Here is a 20,706-nt window from a genome sequence, read left to right on the forward strand (position 1 = left end):
GAAATGTAATCTCAGGATGGCATGTAGTGAAGGCAGCAAAACAGGGCATAGCACATCATTGACATACCATTGTGGTTAAGGGTGCTATGGATGATAACCACAGGAATCCTGCAACAAAGCTACAAAATATAATCATACACCAGACCATCACTACTGGTTGTCGGGCCATATGACAGGCAACAGTCGATTGGTATCCTACCCTGGTCCAATAAAATCAAGCAATGTTGACGGATTAGGAAATGACACACTGAAAGTAGTAGATGAGTTAAAAAACTGGCAATAGCCAAAGCAAACTAGTAATAGTAAGAAAAGCATTTATGAAAAAGAGAAATTTGTTACTGGTGAAAATAAATTTAGGTTTTGGAAAGTGTTTTGAGAAGGTATTCCTCTCGAGTGTAGCCTCCTACAGAAGTGGAACTTTAATTTCGAGCATTTCAGAAGAAAAAAGATAAGAGAATAAAAGCTTTTGAAATGTGGTGCTACAGAAGAATGCTGAAAGGATCAGATAGCTAATAAAGAGGCACTGAATCAATCTGGGAAGAATGGAAATTTGTGGCACAACCTTACTCTTGATAAGATACATCCTGAGGCATCAGTTTGGTTATGGAAATAAGTGTGTGGGGTACCAATTTTAAAGGGAGGTGTAAACTACAATACAGTAAGCTGTTGGAAATGAATGTTGGTTGCAATAGTTATGCAGAGATGAAGAGGCTTGTATAGGACAGACTAGCGTGGACAGCTGCATGAAATCAGGCTGAAGAAGCAACGGAGGAGGAGGAGGAGGAGGAGGAGGAGGAGGAGGAGGAGGTGAAAATCTCCAAGTGTGTCTGTAATTTGCATAGTTTTTGCTCTACGATACCCTTCATCTTGCGTGCTTTTTTAACATGATCAGATACTCACTGGGGAGATTCATCAATCTTTGATTGAATCAGATGGTTGATGTCTTTATGAGCTGCAAAGATTGAATGGATACTACTGCTCTGCTGTATTTTCTGTAGGCATACATGATTTGCATGCTCATCTAGTAGCCTTAAGATGGAACCACAGAGAGATCTGTATAAACAACCTTAAAAATTAACATTGAATTAAATTTATTTATCAATTTTTAACATCCAGGTACAAAACATACACATAAAAAATATGTAACAAATCAGTGCTTTAACAGTAATAAGCCATGTATACATCAAAACATTTTTTAATACATTAATAACAAAAAATATTTGTGGATTTCTTTTCCCTTCAGATGACCTGCCTTCTTACAAATATGAAAGATGTTCCAGTAAATTTATGTTGGTCAATTTTGTCCACATTACATTGTATGGGGAGAAAATCTCCTTGAGCATGTTATGCATTTTCTTATTGGCAGATTTGCTGTTCAGCTGCCTCTCTCCAGGTATTGCACAAAAACAATCTCTCACAAATAAGAAACACCTTCTTGCATAGCTTCATATATTCTGTATTTCTGGACACACACATTGTGACTAATAAACTGTAAATGAATTCTCAAACATTGTTGTCAGATCCTCTTCAGTTTGTTCCAATGGAGCCAACTTCCTGACACGGTGCTGGAAAAAAAAAAAAAAAAAAATTAATTTAGAAACCAGAGCCTGTCAAAATCCAGAAAAAAACATAAGCAATGCCTTAACTGACAGATTATGGAAAAATTTGATGCATCAAATGTCAAACTAGCTGACAATTTCTAAGTATATTTTTTTTACAAAATACCCATGACAATTCAAGAATTTATTCTCATTACAAAGTCCAATATTTACATAGGTACTTTATATGATGTTTGTATGTGTGCTGTTCTGCCTCTTTTTGCCCTGCAGCCGTAATTTTTGGCTTTAAGGTAATATGTCACTTCTATTACATATAGACACCTCCTCCCCCTTCCCCCCCCCCCCCCTCCCCCACACACACACACACACACACACACACACACACACACACACACACACACACTTCATGTGACATCAGATGTATGTAAATGTTTCCACTTAATAATGAGGATAAATTCTTTAAACAAGTCATACTAGGCATGAAGAAATACAGAACTGGTCCATTGTTTCATTATTTAACTCATATTTCCTTTTTATGTGATCCCATTAACACATTACATCATGAGCTATTACCATGCATTTCCAACACACTTTCATATTGCAGAGGGGTGTACCTTCACTAGTCAACCAAAACATTTACAAAATAAACAAGAAAAAACTTAACACGCAAGCCTACAACATTGGAATACGAGCTGAAAAACTTTTACTCTTCCACAATGGATGGTTTGAGATAAAAAAAAGAGAAGATAGTCTAGAGAAAAGGGTTACTCATTACACATGTATATATTATGGTGTGATGCACGTTGATCTGTAGTGACCAACTCAGATTATTTTGTGTGCTTTTGATAAATGTTTGCGTAATTTAACATGTTCAACATATATTTTCAGCTTTTTCATTGTAGTTAGTTTGTTACGACTGATAACTTTGATGCTTTAATATGCTGTCAAAACACAACTGACCAGTTTTGTCTAATTAAGCACATAGGCTACAGTTTCACACAAGAGAAATGAAATAGCATTTGTTGTATCATGAACAGCCTCCCCCTCCCCCCAAATGTCTCTTCAGCCAGGGAGCTAGGATAAATAGTGGTGAAAGATTTATCAGAACAGACATTTTTGCATCTACACTCTGAAAACCACAGAAATGAAGGGTACTTCCTGTTGTACAAGGTAGCAGAGCTTCTTCCAGATCTATTCGGATGACTGCTTGAATGCCTTTGTGTACACTGTAATTACACTAAGCTTGTCTTTGTGATACCTACAGAATTGATACATAGGAGGGTGTAGTATAGTCCTCACTTAAAGCTGATTCTTGAAATATTTTAAGTAGGTTCTCCATGAGATAGTTGTACCCGTACGTATCTTCAAGTGTCTTTGAGTTTAGTCCTTTCTGCATATCTTACACATGTTTCACAGGTCAAACAAACCTGCAATCATTCAAGCTGCTTTTTGTACGCATTATTCCTCTGTTAATCCAATTTGGTATGGTTCCCACATAACTGTGCAATATACTGGTATTTATCATAAATATCTTTTAACCAATCTCCTATATAGACTGGTTCATTGCCAAGTACTAATAGAATCAAATAAAAGTCTGGCCTCTGCTTTACCTATGATCAATCCTATGTGATATTTCCATTTCATATTCCTACAAATTGTTACACCCAAGTATTTGTACGAGTTAACCCTATCAGTGACTCATATCTGGAATTGGTCATCATACGATATTACATTTTTTCATGGATATGAATTGTGTGTAGGGGTAAGCATAAAACTCATGTATACAAATCAGGACATATCTAGCATCTACAAGATCACTTCTAGCCAGTGCAATATATTTTGTAGAGGTTTGAACAACAGAAATATCACAATTTAAACAGCATATGGACTACTATAGGCAGGGGATATAACAGACAGAGTGCAGTACATACCCGAGAAAAGGCTGTGTGTTTAAAATTATTTGTGTATCACTAGACCACCTCAGAACTATACCATACATTAATGAGTTAGGAAAATGTTCCTACCTTGGTGTTAACTTTCAAATGATACAAATCACTGTGCCCTGTCATGTGATGTATGACTGTTGCATACAATGGATGAATTCAAGTAAAATGGACAGTGTACCAGCATGTGTAAAACCACTAACAAATAATTTGCAAATGGCAGGTGAGCAATTAAACTGTAATTTCGATGTATATTTCAGAGAGTTTGGCTCCATTGAAATCAGCAACTGTGCATAATACAGGATTGTGACAGAAATGAGAATGTTCATACGTTACAATGTGTTAATTTTAATGCTATATATTGGGAATCATGTTTATGCTGGTAAAGGGCATCATACAGAAGGAGCTCAAACTGAAGTCTAGAGCAGAATACTGTTGATACTTTTGGACTGTCAACCAAGTGTGTCATGTGCATGGCCCACAAAATCTAAGTCAGCAAGAAGTCCATGAACTTGTTTCACTGATTTCATAGTCACAACTAAGTTCTTAATGAAGTGTTTTGTGCAGAAACAGGGCTGTGGAGGCCTGGGTTACAGTTTAATGAATGTTACATGGAAGGGATGGCAACAACTTCTATGTAGCTAGCACTATTCACATTTTGTGGAGAGAGAAGTAAATTGTACCTAGCAGTAGATGCTGAAGTTTTGTAAGGTATGAGACTGTTTTTACTCACTATGGGCATAGACCACAAAAACTGCACTAACTAATCTGTTTCTAAATGTGCCACAAACTTGCAAAGCCCATCATGTAAATAGTAGAAACTTTAACCTACAAAGTCAATCTTTGTGATTATATCCACAATCAGACTGTATAACTGTTCTAATGAACAATCCTTGGTGAAACAAAAAAATTCAAGGAGAAAAGGTAGTAACTCACTATAGTGTTGTGTTGAGTGGTCAATATCCATATAAACAAAAGTGAAAACATTGCTAACCTATCCAATGATGTCCTTTGGAGCCAGCTAGTCAGAATACATACAAACCTGCACTTGCATAGGTACAATGTCCCAGTTGACAATAATGTAACAACACTGCAACTGTCACATGAAAGTAATGAAATGCTAACAGTTTTACAACATATCTTCAAATTGGCTTCCAACACTACATATATTGCTAACACATTTAAACAGTGTGCCAGACTCTGGTGTCCTTTGTTCATGGCCATGGAACCACCAAATAAGGCATGCTTAAGTTGCATCTTACAGTTTCTACCTGCCAACAGTTATTTTCCAAACTTTGCATAAGGGCTGTTGCTGACACTGTGGGACAGGTGGTCTTAAAAAATAGGGCAGAGGGGAGGGAAGAGCCTATATTGCCACTTCACTAAAATTATACAGACGTAGTTATGGATGATATGAGATACATGTATTGAAATATTTCTCTTTAATATTGAACTTCAGTTGCTAATGATAGGGTATGTAAAACACTAGAATAATAAGCAAGGAAAATACAGTAAATTGTGCTCATGGAAGACTGCTATCATTTAGAAAATAAGAAACTGTTTATGTAAATTTCATATTGATCATTCTTTTATGAGCCACTTATGTTCCTATTTTCTGAGCATAGTGTCTTTATTCACCATTATGTATCTCCCTGTTGGAAGACTTACCTGTGGAACAGTGCCTTTAACTAAGTTAGGAACGTCATCTTTAGTGAAGCCAAGGGCAGACAAGCCATTATCTACTTTCATGACCTGCATATATTCTCTTACAGTGTCTGCCAAGATTTTTCCTGCAAACAATCAAATACATGACTTGTGAAAAATGCTGTTTATCCTCTTAAAAACAAAGCAATTGGTTCACTGTATCCAGACTAATGACGAAAACGTCAGCTAAACTACTGTATGAAAAAATGACTCAAAAAACCTGAGTTGATCAGTGAAATAATTCAGGATAGTATTTAAAGCTCAGATTAATACAATATTTCAATTTCAACATCAATAATTATTTGGCATACTATTTCAACCAAACTCATAGGATACTGATACAAAGCCAGGTGCTCTGAAGCAGTATACAGACTAAAAGAGTAGATTATGCATTACCGAATGGGTGGAAGTATCACAATGTGAATCAACACAGCATTTACCAAAAACCAAACAACTGTAAATAAGAGGCTATGGTTTAAGGAACATAAATAAGGATTCTTCGCAAAACCAAGTAATGCTGGCCTTTCTGGTCTCTCATGTACCACTCAAAGCACTGACAGATGAACAATGAAAAATGAGAAATCAATCACAAATAATTATTATAAAAAGAATCTGCTAGTATGAAGTACAAGGTTTTTTCCCATTAGTCTTCTGGCTGGTAAAATGTGGCCTGGAACAAATTCCTCTCCTGGGCAAACCTCTTCATTTCTGAGTAGCACTTTGACTCAACATACTCTATTTGCTATATATATTCCAAACTTTGACTTCCATTGCAGCTTTCTCCTCTATAGCTCCCTATAGTACAATGGAACTATTCCCTGATACTCCATCTTCTAGCTGCTATTTCCCATATATTCATTCTGTCACTGATTCTGCAGAAAACCTCAATTCTTATCTTACTAGCCCATAATTCTCAGGATTCTTCTGTAGTGCCACTTCTCAAATGTTTCAAATCTGTTCTTTTCCAGTTTTCCCATAATTCGTTATTCACTTCCATACAATGCTATGCTCCAAATGTACCGGGTGATCAAAAAGTCAGTATAAATTTGAAAACTTAATAAATCACGGAATAATGTAGATAGAGAGGTAAAAATTAACACACATGCTTGGAATGACATGGGGTTTTATTAGGGAAAAAAAAGAAAAAACACCCCATATTGCTAGATGCGTGAAATGTCTTGCGCGCGTCGTTTGATGATGATCGTGTGCTCAGCCGCCACTCTCGTCATGCTTGGCCTGCCGGGTCCCCAGACCTCAGTCCGTGCGATTATTGGCTTTGGGCTTACCTGAAGTCGCAAGTGTATCGTGATCAACCGACATATCTAGGGATGCTGAAAGACAACATCTGACGCCAATGCCTCACCATAACTGGTGGTGGTGGTTGTTGGGATGTTTAAGGGGGACTAAACAGCGAAGGTCATCAGTCCCCCATTCCAAAATCAGGTGAGCCCAAAAGCGACGGAGCAGGTAAAAACCAAAGGGGGAGGAGACGTCCCCCCAGGCGCTAAAAGAACACAAATGCAGCAACAAACACTACAAACAAGAACAGGACAGAGGCACACCAGACAGAAAGAAACAGACGAAAGGAAGATGGCCGGAGACTGGTTGACTGACCACGAGAACAAAAATGGGAAAGAGTCAACCATCTCACGGCACACCAGAACAGCAACAGACACAAGGACAAAAGACACAGAAAGGGAAAGGTGCAGGACCTCCCTAAATCGAACCATAAAACGGACTACCACGGATAAAATTTAAAACGTCATCAGCCCTGGAGGCATCGTCAGATAAAACCAAAGCCAAAGTGCCCGGGAGATTGAAAGATTGCCGGAGTGTGCGCAGTCGAGGACACTCCAGCAAAATGTGGCCGACCGTCAGCCGGGACCCACACTGACACAGGGGGGGATCCTCCTGACGCAAGAGATGGCCGTGCGTCAGGTACGTATGGCCGATGCGCAGCCGACACAGGACTACCGAGTCCCTGCGAGAAGCCCGCAGGGAGGAACGCCACACGGCGGTCGTCTCCTTGACAGCCCGCAGTTTATTCGGGGCTGTCATGCCACGCCACTCAGCACCCCACATCCCAATCAGCTTACGGCGCAACACCATCTGCTGGTCGCGAGCCGTAAGGCCGATCTCCAAAGCCGGGGCGTCGATCGCCCCCTTGGCCAGCCTGTCTACACGTTCGTTCCCTGGGATGCCAACATGACCGGGCGTCCAAACCAGGACCACCGAACGACCAGAACGGGCAATGGCGGAAACAGTCTCCTGAATGGAGTACACCAGAGGAGAGGAGGGATAGCAGCTGTCGATGGCCTGAAGGCTGCTCAGGGAGTCACTGCAGATCACGACGGACCTACCTGAGCAGAAACGCATATGGTCAAGAGCGCGCAATATGGCCACCAGCTCTGCAGTAAAAATACTGCAGCCAGCCGGCAAGGAGCGCTGCTCAACATGAGCAGCATGAGCAAAAGAGTAGGCAGTGCGACCATCAACCAGGGAACCATCAGTGTAGACAGTCTCACAGTCCGAAAATGAGGCGAGGAGAGCAAGAAAACGGCGACGGAGGGCCACAGGCGGAACCGAGTCCTTGGGTCCCTGTGCCAAGTCCAGACGGACGGACGGCCGGGACAAACACCAGGGAGGCGTAGGTGTACGGACCCGGAAGGGAGGCAGAAGAGGGAATGACCCCAGTTCTGACAGCAGGGACTGGACACGGACAGCTATGGAAAGCCCAGACCTAGGGCGCCGTTCGGGCAGATGGAGGACCATAGCAGGGAAAAGCAGGCGACGATTGGGATGATCTGGCGAGCAATGAACGTGGACAGCATAGTCGACAAGCAGACGATGGCGGCGAATCCGCAGTGGGGGAACCCCGGCCTCCACCAGTAGACTATCCACGGGGCTGGTGCGAAAAGCGCCAGTGGCAAGCCTAACCCCACAGTGGTGTATGGGGTCTAACAACTTTAACACTGAGGGGGACGCAGACCCATAGGCCAGGCTCCCATAATCAAGCCGGGACTGCACAAGGGCTCCATACAACCGCAGCAGCGTGCAGCGATCTGCACCCCAAGACGTGTGGCTAAGGCAGCGGAGGGCGTTGAGGTGCCGCCAGCATTTTTGCTTCAGCTGAGTAACATGAGGAACCCATGTGAGCCGGGCATCAAACACGAGTCCCAAGAAGCGGCAAGTGTCCACCACTTCAAGCAGGTGGCCGTCGAGGTAAAGTGCAGGATGAGGGTGGACCGTCCGACGCCTGCAGAAGTGCATTACTCGAGTCTTGGCAGCAGAGAACTGAAAGCCATGAGTCAGTGCCCATGATGCTGCCTTGCGAACGGCGACTTGCAGCCTGCGTTCGGCGACTCCCGTAGTCGTGGAGCTAAATGAGATGCAGAAGTCGTCGGCATACAAAGAAGGAGACACCGACGACCCCACTGCTGCTGCCAGACCATTAATGGCCACTAAAAATAAGGAGACGCTCAACACCGAGCCCTGCGGGACCCCATTTTCCTGTATATAAGAGGAACTAGAGGTGGCACCGACTTGCACCCGGAAAGAGCGGCGCAATAAAAAGTTTTGAAGAAAAGCCGGGAGCCGACCACGAAGACCCCACCCATGCAACGTGGCGAGGATGTGATGCCTCCATGTGGTGTCATACGCCTTCCGCAGATCGAAAAATACAGCAACAAGATGCTGACGTCGGGCAAAAGCCGTACGGACAGCAGATTCCAGCCGCACCAAATTGTCCACTGCAGACCGGCCCCGACGGAAGCCACCCTGGGATGGAGCGAGGAGACCGCGCGACTCAAGGACCCAACACAAACGCCGCCCCACCATACGTTCGAGCAATTTGCACAAAACGTTGGTGAGGGTAATGGGACGATAGCTGTCCACCGCCAGTGGGTCCGCACCGGGTTTCAAGATGGGGACAATAACGCCCTCCCGCCATTGCGACGGGAACACGCCTTCGCTCCAAATGCGATTAAATATCGCGAGAATGTGTCTCTGGCAGTCCCTGGAGAGATGCTTCAGCATCTGCGTGTGGATGCAGTCTGGGCCTGGTGCTGTATCAGGGCAATCGGCGAGGGCGGCGAGGAATTCCCTCTCGCTGAAAGGAGCATCGTATGTTTCAGTACGACGCGTGTGGAATGAGAACTGCGTCCGCTCGGCTCGCTCCTTTAGAGAGCGAAAGGCGGGGGGATAGGATGCAGTCGCAGAGCTCTGAGCAAAGTGCGCGGCTAGCCGTTCAGCAATGGCGGCAGCGTCCGTGCAGACAGCGCCGTCCAAGGAGAGCCCAGGGACACCCATAGGGGTCTGGGAGCCATAAATCCGCCGGATCCGGGACCACACGTGCGAGGACGAGACACGGGAGCCCAGGGAGGAGACGTACCTCTCCCAGCACTCCTGCTTACGCCGTGCAATAAGACGACGGGCGAAGGCACGGAGCCTCTTAAAGGCGATGAGGGTCTCCAGAGACGGGTGCCGCCTATGACGCTGGAGAGCCCGCCTACGGCCGCGAATAGCCTCAGCAATCTCCGGCGACCACCAGGGGACAGCCTTCCGCCGAGGGAGGCCAGAGGAACGGGGGATAGCAGCCTCGGCCGCCGAAATGATGGACGTGGTGAAAACACGGACCACCTCGTCAATGTCACCCTGTGGGGGAGACGCAATGGTTACAGCGGAAGTAAAAGCTGGCCAGTCAGCCCTGTGGAGAGCCCAGCGGGGCAAGCGCCCAGAAGAATGACACTGTGGCAGTGACAAATAGATGGGAAAATGGTCACTGCCACTCAGGTCAGGATGCACCCTCCAGTGGAGGGATGGGACAAGTCCAGGGCTGCAAATAGAGAGATCGATGGCCGAGAACGAGCCATGGGCCACACTGAAATGCGTGGGAGCACCGGTGTTCAAGAGGCTAAGGTCGAGCTGAGCCAACACATGCTCCACGGCCCGACCGCGATCATCGGAGACAGTCCCACCCCATAGAGGATTGTGGGCGTTGAAATCGCCCAGAAGCAGCAATGGTGGCGGGAGTTGAGCCAGCAGCGCAGCCAAGACATGGCGGGGGAGCTCCCCATCCGGAGGAATGTAAACAGAGCAAACAGTAATAGCCGGCGAGAGCTCAACCCTGGCAGCAACTGCCTCTAAAGGCGTCTGAAGGGGTACTGGCGAGCTACAGACAGAGTGGTGAACAAAGAGGCAAACCCCACCTGACGCTCGTTGACAGGCAGCACGGTTCTTGTAGTATCCCCGATAACCGCGAAGGGCGGGGGTCCGCAGTGCAGGAAACCAAGTTTCCTGCACAGCAATGCAGAGAACAGGGGAATCACTCAGAAGCATCCGGAGCTCTGGCAGGTGGCGGAAATAACCGCCGCAGTTCCATTGGAGAATGGAAGCAGGAAGGGACTGGGAGGGCGTGAATGCGACTAAGAAGCAGACAGCGCTTCAGAGCCAACCGCCGCCACTGGGGGAGAGTCAGCTGAGTCCATAGGAGAGGCCCCCAAGGGTTCCGTGAGGGCGAGATCCGCGGCAGAGGCGAGGATCTCCACCTCATCCCCGGAGCCAGGACTATGTACAGCAGGCGGTGCTGAAACCGCCGGAACGTCCTTCTTCTTGGACACATTCCGTTCCTTCTTCTCGCGTCTGCCCTTAGGGTGAGAGGGCTGGGAGAGCTTCTCTGAAGGAGCGTCGGAGGCTGACGACGACGCAGAAGCCCTACGACCAGCAGGTGGCGGAACCTTCAGCCACTGGCTGACATCTGGCTGGGAAGGAGAAGAAACGGAGGAAGGGAGAGCCCCGAGGGACCCCTTCCGCGAGAGAGGAACCGGCGGAGGCAACGCCGCCGGAGAAGGAGGGGGAGGAATCGAGCCTCCCGGTTGTGGAGCAGATGTCACTCCCGAAGTAAGCTTGGGGGGAGCGACAGAAGAGGGTTTGCCCCCAACTGCTAAGGGGGCAAGAGAGGAAGGCTTGCCCCCAGGCACGAGGGGGGCAGACAGAGATACATGGCCCCGAGGGCCCACTGAAGGCGGCACAGATGAAGCGACAACCGTCGCTCGTGCGGGCGACGATAACGTGGCTGCAGCATAAGATGTTCGAAGGGAAGCAGGATACAACCTTTCATATTTCTGTTTAGCCTCTCGATAAGTAAGCCGGTCCAGGGTCTTAAATTCCATGATCTTCCGCTCCTTATGAAGAACGGGGCAATCCGGCGAGCAGGGAGAGTGGTGCTCCCCACAGTTAACACATACAGGCGGAGGTGCACATGGAGAATCAGGATGAGAGGGGCGTCCGCAATCTCGACATGTAGCGCTGGATGGGCAACGGGAGGACATATGCCCAAACTTCCAGCACTGGAAGCACCGCATCGGGGGAGGCACGTATGGCTTGACGTCGCAACGGTAAACCATCACCTTGACCTTCTCGGGCAAGACATCACCCTCAAAGGCCAAGATAAAGGCACCGGTGGCCACCCTGTTTGTCTTGGGTCCTCGATGGACACGACGGACAAAATGCACACCACGTCGTTCAAAGTCGGCTCTCAGCTCGTCATCGGATTGCAACAAGAGGTCACGATGGTAAATAATCCCCTGGACCATATTTAAGCTACTGTGGGGAGTGACGGTAACAGGGACGTCACCCAGCTTATCACACAAGAGCAACGCTCGTGACTGGGCTGGGGAGGACGTCTTGAGGAGGATGGACTCATTCCTCATTTTTGACAACCCCGCCACTTCCCCAAACTTATCCTCCAGGTGTTCCACAAAAAACATAGGCTTCGTCGGAAGAAAGGAGTCACCATCAGTCCTGCTGCAGACAAGGTATTGCGGTACGTAAGGCTCCCGCTTGGCACTAGATCGGCGTCCCTCCCATGGCGCAGCCAACGAGGGGAACGTCTGAGGGTCATACTGCGCAGCATCGAAGTTGACTCTACCTCGCTTAGAGACGCTGGTGGCCGTGTGACCACCAGCTTGATGTGATTTATTGCGCTTCATTGCGCCACATCCGCCCAGATGCCACCTACTCCGAACGAGGGCTCTCCCCAAGGGCGCCACCCAGCCAAAGCAACGGGTACCTGGCCGATATCCCGTTGCCCGGAGTCCCCGTGCCCCAGACAAGATGGGCACATACTCCTTGGCATGCATGGGGAGGAAACAGCTCTGGCATCTGTAGTGCGATCCCTGCGTGGTCAGGGGGCTACCACCAAGAGGGTACATGACGACCCCACCACAACGGACTGGCTACCGTGCTGGATTTTAGGTGTTTAAAGGGTCCACAGTTGTCGTAGGCGCTAAGAAGAAGAGTGCGCACAAGGCGAGAAGGAGACCACCCAGAAGATGTTGGGCGTAGTCCCCCCCACACGACAATAGGTAACATGCAAGATGGTGGAGCATGATGGACCAATACAAAAACACCACGTAAGGTGTCCTTCCCCAAATGGCACGCACTGACGACGGAAATTTGGAAGAAAAAGGAGGTCAAACCCAAGAGGGGACCATCACAGAAGGCCGAAACGTTTGAGACTCCTTTTAGTCGCCTCTTACGACAGGCAGGAATACCGCGGGCCTATTCTGACCCCCGAACCCGCAGGGGGATCACCATAACTCCGGACATGCTTTACTGTCATGTTCACAATATTATTCCTCGACTACAGCTATTTCTGAGAAATGATGGTGGACATATTGAGCATTTCCTGTAAAGAATATCATCTTTGCTTTCTCTTACTTTGTTATGCTAATTATTGCTATTCTGATCAGGTGAAGCGCCATCTGTCTGACATTTTTTGAACATTTGTATTTTTTTGGTTCTAATAAAATCCCATGTCATTCCAAGCATGTGTGTCAATTTTTACCCCTCTATCTACATTATTCCGTGATTTATTCAGTTTTCAAATTTTATTGACTTTATCACCTGGTACATTCTCAGAAATTCCTTCCTCAAATTTAGCCCAGTAATGCACTCTTTGCATACAATAATCCACTTTTAACATCCTCCTTGCTTTATCTATCTTGTTATTTTGTTTCCACACTATCCTTCACTTCACCTACATCACAGTCCCGAAATCTGATGTCGACAGTATCACTTATTTCATTTCTGCTACTCCTCATTACTTTCATCTTTCTATAGTTTAGTCTCAATCCGTGTTCCCTACTCATCAGACTGCTCATTCCCTTTAAAAATTCCTGCAGTTCTTCCTCACTTTCACTGAGCATAACCATGTCATCAGCAAATCCTACCATCAATATTCTTTCATCCTGAATTTTAATTCCACTCTTGAATCTTTCTTTTATTTCCATCACTGCTTCTTCAATGTATAAACTGAAGAGTAGGGGTGAAAGACTGTATCCCCATCTCGCACTTCATTCTTTGCCTTTCATTCTATTGTTCCCTGTTGTTTCTTGTGTATTTTGTGCATTACCCATTTTTCCATATAGTTTACACCTACTTTCCTGAGAATTTCTAACAACTTTCACCATTTTATATTGACAAATGCTTTTATAGGTCAACAAATCATATGCATGTTTCTTGCTATATCTTAAATCTTGCTTCCATTATAAAATGCTACACTAGAATAATTCACGCTGCAGTACTCATGTGTATTACCTTTTCCTGCTCCTACCCACGCGCCACCTTCCAGGTGGGGTACAAAAGCTGTCGACGATCAGGGATTTTTTTTTTTTTTTTTTTATTACTTATCCATTTCCTTTTTTGCTCAGTACTGCTTTAGCTTTTTTGTGATTTCCCAGTGTGACCATGTGGGTGTATGACTGCTTCTCCAAGTTGCTATAAGACTTATTTGTGTAAACCATGGCTTCGCCACTGGAACAGGTTTTGCTGTCCGATCTTGTCCATTTTCAGGCTCGTCAAATGACGCAGCTGCTTGCTGCCATAAATGGACTGGTCACACAACAAACTGCAGCTACTTTGGCACCTCTGACGGTGCCGCCATTTCGTGCCTTCAATTCTGTCGTTGAACGCTGGCCAAAATACATCGCCCAGCTCGAGGCACACTTCGCAGCATACAACATACCAGGTACAGAGCGGCTTGCTTTTTTCATTGCCAATGCAGGTGTTGTGTTGTACTGTGTGCTCATCAAGTTGTTTCCCACCACCCGCCCAGAAACTAAAACTTATGACGAAGTGATTGATGCTTTGAACTCCCACTTCCGCGACATTGTAAATGTGGTAGCTAAACGCTACAAATTCTTTCACCTCCGGCATGGCCCTACTCAGTCGAATAAATCTTGGTTACAGGACCTTCAGGGATTAACTTCTGACTGTGACTAATTGCTCATGTGGACACTCATATGCGGATATAATGATTAGAGACGCTATTGCAGAGAATGTAGTGGACCACTGTATCTGCGAACAAATCCTCAGATTTAAAAAACTGTCTTTGCAGGAAGTAGTGGACTTGCTAGACAGACACGATACATCAGACATGGCTACTTCCATGTTTTATGTGACCCCGGGTGTGTGTACTGTTAGCGCGGCACAACACGTGCCCTACCGCCCGGCTCCAGCCACGCCACACCACGCCGCTCGCGCACACGTGCACGTAAACATGGTTCAAACCAGGCACCCTCCAAGAAACTGAAATGATGTGCGAACTGCTCTCGTGCCCACCCACGGGACAGTTGCCCATCCCGTCAAGCACAGTGTTATTTTTGTAATAAGAAAGGACATGTGCAACCCGTGTGCAGTCAGAGAAACTCTAATTCACAACTTGTCTCCCGTCTGCGTGACTCGCGTGGGCGTCACCACAATGGCAACCGCCATAACCATGATTCACATCAACCTATGGACGTTAATGCCATTTATTCAAAGCCTTCTGCTTCACCTGCTTCACGTGCTTCAACAGCTTGTCGTGTTAATCAAGTTTTGCCAGACACTTCCCCTCGCATTCAGCACGATACGAGGAAACTTTTTGTGACTTTGAACATTTGTGGACGTTCTGTTTGCATGCAGCTGGACACTGGTGCGTCAGTTTCTTTACTGAACTAATCAACATATGACTTGCTTGGTTTGCCCCCGCTTCATCATTCTCATTCCACCATGACTGCATTTACTGGACAGGAAATCTCAGTGCCAGGCATGTGTAGTTTGCAAGCCACATATGGTGCAACGACCCGCACAGTGTGCTCCGCTCTAGTGATGCTACGAACATTTTTGGCATGGACGTATTTGAACTTTTTGGCCTCGCCATTCAGGACAATGTACTTTTCATCAACACTAGTGACCATGTAGACAGTGTCGCCACACTATGCGATGAATTTGAGGAACTGTTTTCTGATGGCCTTGGTTGCAGCGCATGTTGTAGTTATAGACAATGCCATGCCTATTTTCTGGTGCGCACACCCAGTACCGCACTCACTGCGAGACGCCGTAGCTGCTGAACTTCAGCATTTGCAAGCCATTGGTGTCATTGAACCTGTTTCTGCTTCGTCATGGGCTTTGCCTATCGTGTGTGTGAAGAAACCAAACAGTCATCTCCGTATTTGTGCTGACTAAGTCTACAGTAAATCCCCAGACAGAGGTAGCTACAATTCCCTTACCGCTTCGTCACGACATTTTTATAAGCTTGGCGCGGGAAAATTCTTTTCCACAATTGACTTGAGGGACGCATACTTTCAGATTCCGCTCAACGAACAGTCGCAGCGCTATTTTGTGATCAACACCACCTTGGATTGTTCAAGTTTCGCTGCCTTCTGTTCGGCTGTGCTTCGGCTCCTGCTATTTTTCAGTCTTATTTGCAGCAGTTGTGTGCCACTGTCCCTGGTTGTTTCCATTATCTGGACGATATAGTTGTATCAGGTTGCACCCCTGACAAACATCTGCAGAATTTGTATGCCTTATTTACTGTACTTTTGCAGACAGGACTAAAGTGTAACAGAAACAAGTGCAAATTTTTTCAAACTGAGATTCAGTATTTAGGACATGGTTAACGGACAGTGTATCCACCCCTCGCCATCACATCTCTGTGCCCAACACAGACTGAAGCTCTTTGAAGTTCCTGGGTGCTGGCAAGTCTCTAATCGCACTATTACATATTATATTCGGTTTATACCAAATGCAGCGCAGATTGCAGCGTCTCTGGTGCCTTCGGTGTAATAACGTTCCTTTTGTTTGGTCTTCGGAATGTGACATTGCTTTCCACAAGCTCAAATCTGCTTTGTTGAGTGATCGCTGTTTGATTCCTTTCAATCCCTCCAAAGCAGTTGTTTTTGCTGTCGATGCATCTTCTCACGGCATTAATTCTGTCGATCGCCTGATCGCTTTTGCTTCTAAGTTGCTCAATTCTGCCCAGCAAAACTATTCTCAAATCGAGAAAGAAGCTTTAGCTATTGTCTATGGAGTGACTAAGTTTCATGATTTTTTTGTGTGGTCTTAAGTTCTAATTGGTCACTGACCATAAGCCATTGACGTAGTCGTTCCACCTGTCAAAGCCAGTTCCAGCCTGTACTGCACAAAAGCTGCAACGTCGGTCTTTGTTTTTATCTAACTACAATTACAAAGTTTTGTTTCGGCCTACAGCCCAGAGTGGCAACGCTGATGCTTTGTCTCATCTGCCTATCGGTCCTGACGAAGTGTTTGATTCTTCCGAACTGTCCAGCAGTTTTATTGATTCACAAGATAAGGAATTAGCTGATGGTTTTCCAGTGGATTTTCGTTGCATTGCTTCTGCGGCAGCGGCTGATGCTTCTTTGCAGATTCTTTTGCGGAATCTTCGTACTCACTGGCCTCAATCTGCTACGCAGATTTGTGATCCACTTGTTCAACGTTAGTTTGCGCAATGTCACAACTTGTCTCAACACCACGGTGTTATCTTCTTACAAACTGACAATCATCAGCCTCGTGTGGTTGTACCTAGTTCGTTGCAGTCTGAAATCCTAAGATTGCTGCGTGCTGGTCATTGGGGTACAGTGTGGATGAAGCAATTAGCGCGTCGTCACTGCACTTGGATTGGCTTGATAAACATATTGAGAATTTGCTAACTGTCACTCTTGCACAGAGCACCAATCTACTCCCGGCCAGTGCTTCTTTGTGTGACCAACTCCTACTGTGCCTTGGCAGCGCGTTCATATTGATTTTGCGGGTCCATTCTGGGACACCCGCTGGTTGATGGTTATTGATGTGTACAGCAACTTTCCTTTTGTTGTACCTTTGTCTTCTAGTATGTCTACCAGTACTATTTGGGCTTTGACATCTATTTTTTGTATAGAGGGCCTTCCTGAAGTTATTGTCTCCGACAATGGCCCCCAATTCATGTCCTCAGAATTTGAAGCGTTCTGTGCAGCTACTGGCATTCACTATCTGACCTCAGCCCCGTTACGCCCCCAGCTGAACGGCAAGGCCGTACACTTTGTGCGTATGTTTAAGTCGCAGATGTGCAAGTTGTGCGCCACACATTCTCATGAGCACGCGCTCTGGACTTTCCTTGCTTCCTATCGCTCTCAGCCACGCGGCACCCATTCCCCAGCGGAATTGCTAGACGGCCATGCCCATCGGTCGCTCCTGCAGCTATCAAACCCGCCGCTGCACGCTCCCACTGCTTTGCCTCGTTCTGGCTTGGTGCCACATGATTTGGTATTCTATCGCCTTTTCTCCGAGAGGCAGCACTGGGAGCAGGGGTGGATTGTTTGCCAGCTTGACCACGCCTTATTTGTCATTTCTGGTTCCTCCGGCACTGTCCTGCGACACCGGAACCAAGTCCGTTTGTGCCGTCCTCGGTTTTCTGCTACTGGTTGTTGTCCGGCAGAATTTGAGGCTTCACACCTTCCGCCGCCTCAGCTCACGAATCCACTGACTGTGCCTTCGCTGCGGGCGCGTGCACGCCTGCTGTCGTCGCTGCTGCCGGTCCGGTCACCTGCACCGGACGGGCGCCTCTCGCCATCACCACAACCCCACCTCCAGCCACCGCTGCCGCTACCGCCGCCACCGTCGCCAGAGTCGATGGACACTGAGGCTGCCGTAACGTCACTGCTGCCATCGCCCATGGAGGTCGTTGCTCCGCCTCCTCATCCGAGCATACCCAGTGGTTGTGCGCGGCCTGGGCATGTTTTCCACAGAGCGTTTTCCTCGCTCCCTCGCGAGCAATTCGGGGTCACGGGTGGACAGTGCGCCCTGGCAGTTCCGCTGTCTGCCCCCTCAACTGCGCCGCCCCTGGGTCCCTCCACCCGCCGTTGGAAGCCATACTCAATGACGGTGCGTCATTTCAGTGGGGAGGGATGTGGTATCGATAGCTAGTATGCCACGGCATAGCTGCCAGTGATGCTGGCACTACGACAGACAATGATGACAGTGCCCTCTAGAAGGCACTGTTCAGCTCTACGAGACCACTGTAGATTCAGCCCATTTGATCCAGAGCAGACGGCCGGGACACCTCGCAACTCATTGCAAAGTTATGTATTCTTGCTAGAGAAAAGGTGATTTTAATTCACACTGCAGTACCAACGAGTATTACCTTTTCCTGCTCCTACCCACACGCCGACTTCCAGGGGGGATACAAAAAACACCTTATCGCAAAATGTGGAAGTTGGAGGCTTGCCTGCTCTGTAAGGCAAGATAGGAGGCAATATGTGGCAGATCTGATAGGGTATAGCTCTGCTGCAGGCACAAGTAGTTTGAATCACATCATGCAGCACACAGTGTTAATACTGAGACACGCAGCAGAAGACTCCTATGTGCTCCTATGTTGACCAAACAACACTAGTGTTTACGATTGCAGTCAGCACAGAATCACTGAGATTGGACTGTGGATCAACAGAAACAAGTCATCTGGTTGGACAATTCACCTATCTCGTTACATCGTATCAATGATCATGTACTGATATGCTGTCATCTAGACAAATAACTGCTCAAAACATGCACCATGCCACAGGTGCAGGATGCTATGGGGGATATTCACCTAGACTTCCATGAGACATGTGGTAGTGATATAAGGCAATGCGACAGCTCTGAACTGTAACTGTGGACCAACTGTATCCCTTCAAGCTTAAAGTCTTCCCTGACAGTGATGGCATCTTCCAGCAGGATAACTGTTCATGTCACAAGGTCCATACATGCTATCATGGTTTTATTAACAGGACAGCAAACTTGCACTGATGTCATGGCCACCAAATTTGCCTGATCTGAACCTAACCTAACGCATCTGGGAAGACATTGAGTGCCAACTCCAGAAACACAAATCATCTGCCCATAATTTGTAGGAATTGTGAAATCTGTGCACAGACATTTGGTGCCACATACCTTAGGAAACCTACTAAGAACTTTTTGAATACATGTGAGGAAGAACTGATGGTTTGGGCTCCAAAAGAGGGCCATCATAACATTAAGCAGACTATAATTTTTTGATTCATCAGTGCAGTATTCAGAAGATAGACTAAAATTAATTCTTAATATAGTGCACAACATTTGGTTCTGGTAATTGCTTCTCTTCAGTAAAGTGTATTTTGGGTCATCCCCATTTCTGAAGTCTTCCTTTCTTCTCTAAACCTAACATCACTACCACAACACACAGAACTGCTAACTTATCTTGCACCACTGACAAATCAGCTCTAAGTTTCTAGAAAAGGTGCTCTATTTCTCATACAGTGTAGCAGTAGTGACAATCACAGCACCTCCAGAAGTTGGTTGGTTGGGTGGAGAAGGGACCAAACTACACCAAATCAGTCCCTCTGACCTTGGATAAATTAAAACCGATAAAATCCCACATTAGAAGAGGAAACTACAATGTCCATAAAATGATAAACTATGGACAGGGAAGGAAGTAAAAGGGTGGAAGACGAGGTGAGGGAAAGAAAGTGACTAATGACGGGCATGAAGGAAGAAGCACAGGAGACAAGAGAGATGCTCAAGATATAACAGACCCCATAAGGAAAGGAGGGGGAAGGCAGAGGGCCAGGATGAACCGCAAAGTCCAGTTGAAGCCAATCCAGTTAGGGCAAAGGGGGGGGGGGGGGAGCAAGAGGGCCTGCCATCCCCTCTACTCACTGATAGGGTGGAAGGTCCCTCTCTTAAACAAAGTAATAAATACCCTCCCCCCCCCCCCCCCCCCCCAAAAAAAAAAAAAAAAAAAAAAAAAAAAAAAAAAAAAAAAAAAAAAAAAAAAAAAAAAACACGAATAAAAATTAAAACGAGATCCGCCACTGAGGCATTGTCAGCCAACACCAGGGGTAGTGAGTCTGGAAAGCTAAAAGTCCATCGCAGGGTGGCCAAGTTGTGGCAGTCCAATAAGATGTGAGCCACAGTCAACATCAATCCACAATGACAAAGAGGGGGGGGTGTCCTCACGACAAAGGAGATAACCGTGAGTCAGCCAAGTATGGCCGATGCGGAGCTGGTATAGAGGCCATAAGGAGGACCACCACGGAGTTGTAGAATCCTTAATCGCCTTGAGCTTGTATGGCGAAGAAAGAGTGTGCCATTCTGCATCTCAAAGGCCCAAAACTTGATGTAATGCTGAGCGAAGGTCTATTTCCGGAATTCCAATAGGAAGAGATGGT

At 46.5% G+C, this 20,706-nt stretch overlaps 1 protein-coding gene across 1 annotated transcript in view; it reads right to left on the bottom strand.

The window, feature by feature from the left end:
- Positions 1–1,074: 1,074 nt before the first annotated feature.
- The window catches only part of LOC124548284 (hydroxyacid-oxoacid transhydrogenase, mitochondrial), an 84,384-nt gene continuing 64,752 nt past the window's right edge, over positions 1,075–20,706 (bottom strand). The window contains exons 9-10 of the mRNA XM_047125164.1: positions 5,171–5,292; positions 1,075–1,565 (exon numbers count right to left, since the gene is read on the bottom strand). Of these exons, the coding sequence (XP_046981120.1) occupies positions 1,482–1,565; positions 5,171–5,292 (206 nt within the window). The 3' untranslated portion in view covers positions 1,075–1,481. The remainder of the gene's footprint in view (positions 1,566–5,170; positions 5,293–20,706) is intronic.

The sequence above is a fragment of the Schistocerca americana genome, chromosome 1 (assembly GCF_021461395.2).
Source record: "Schistocerca americana isolate TAMUIC-IGC-003095 chromosome 1, iqSchAmer2.1, whole genome shotgun sequence".
NCBI classification, from domain to species: Eukaryota; Metazoa; Arthropoda; class Insecta; order Orthoptera; family Acrididae; genus Schistocerca; species Schistocerca americana.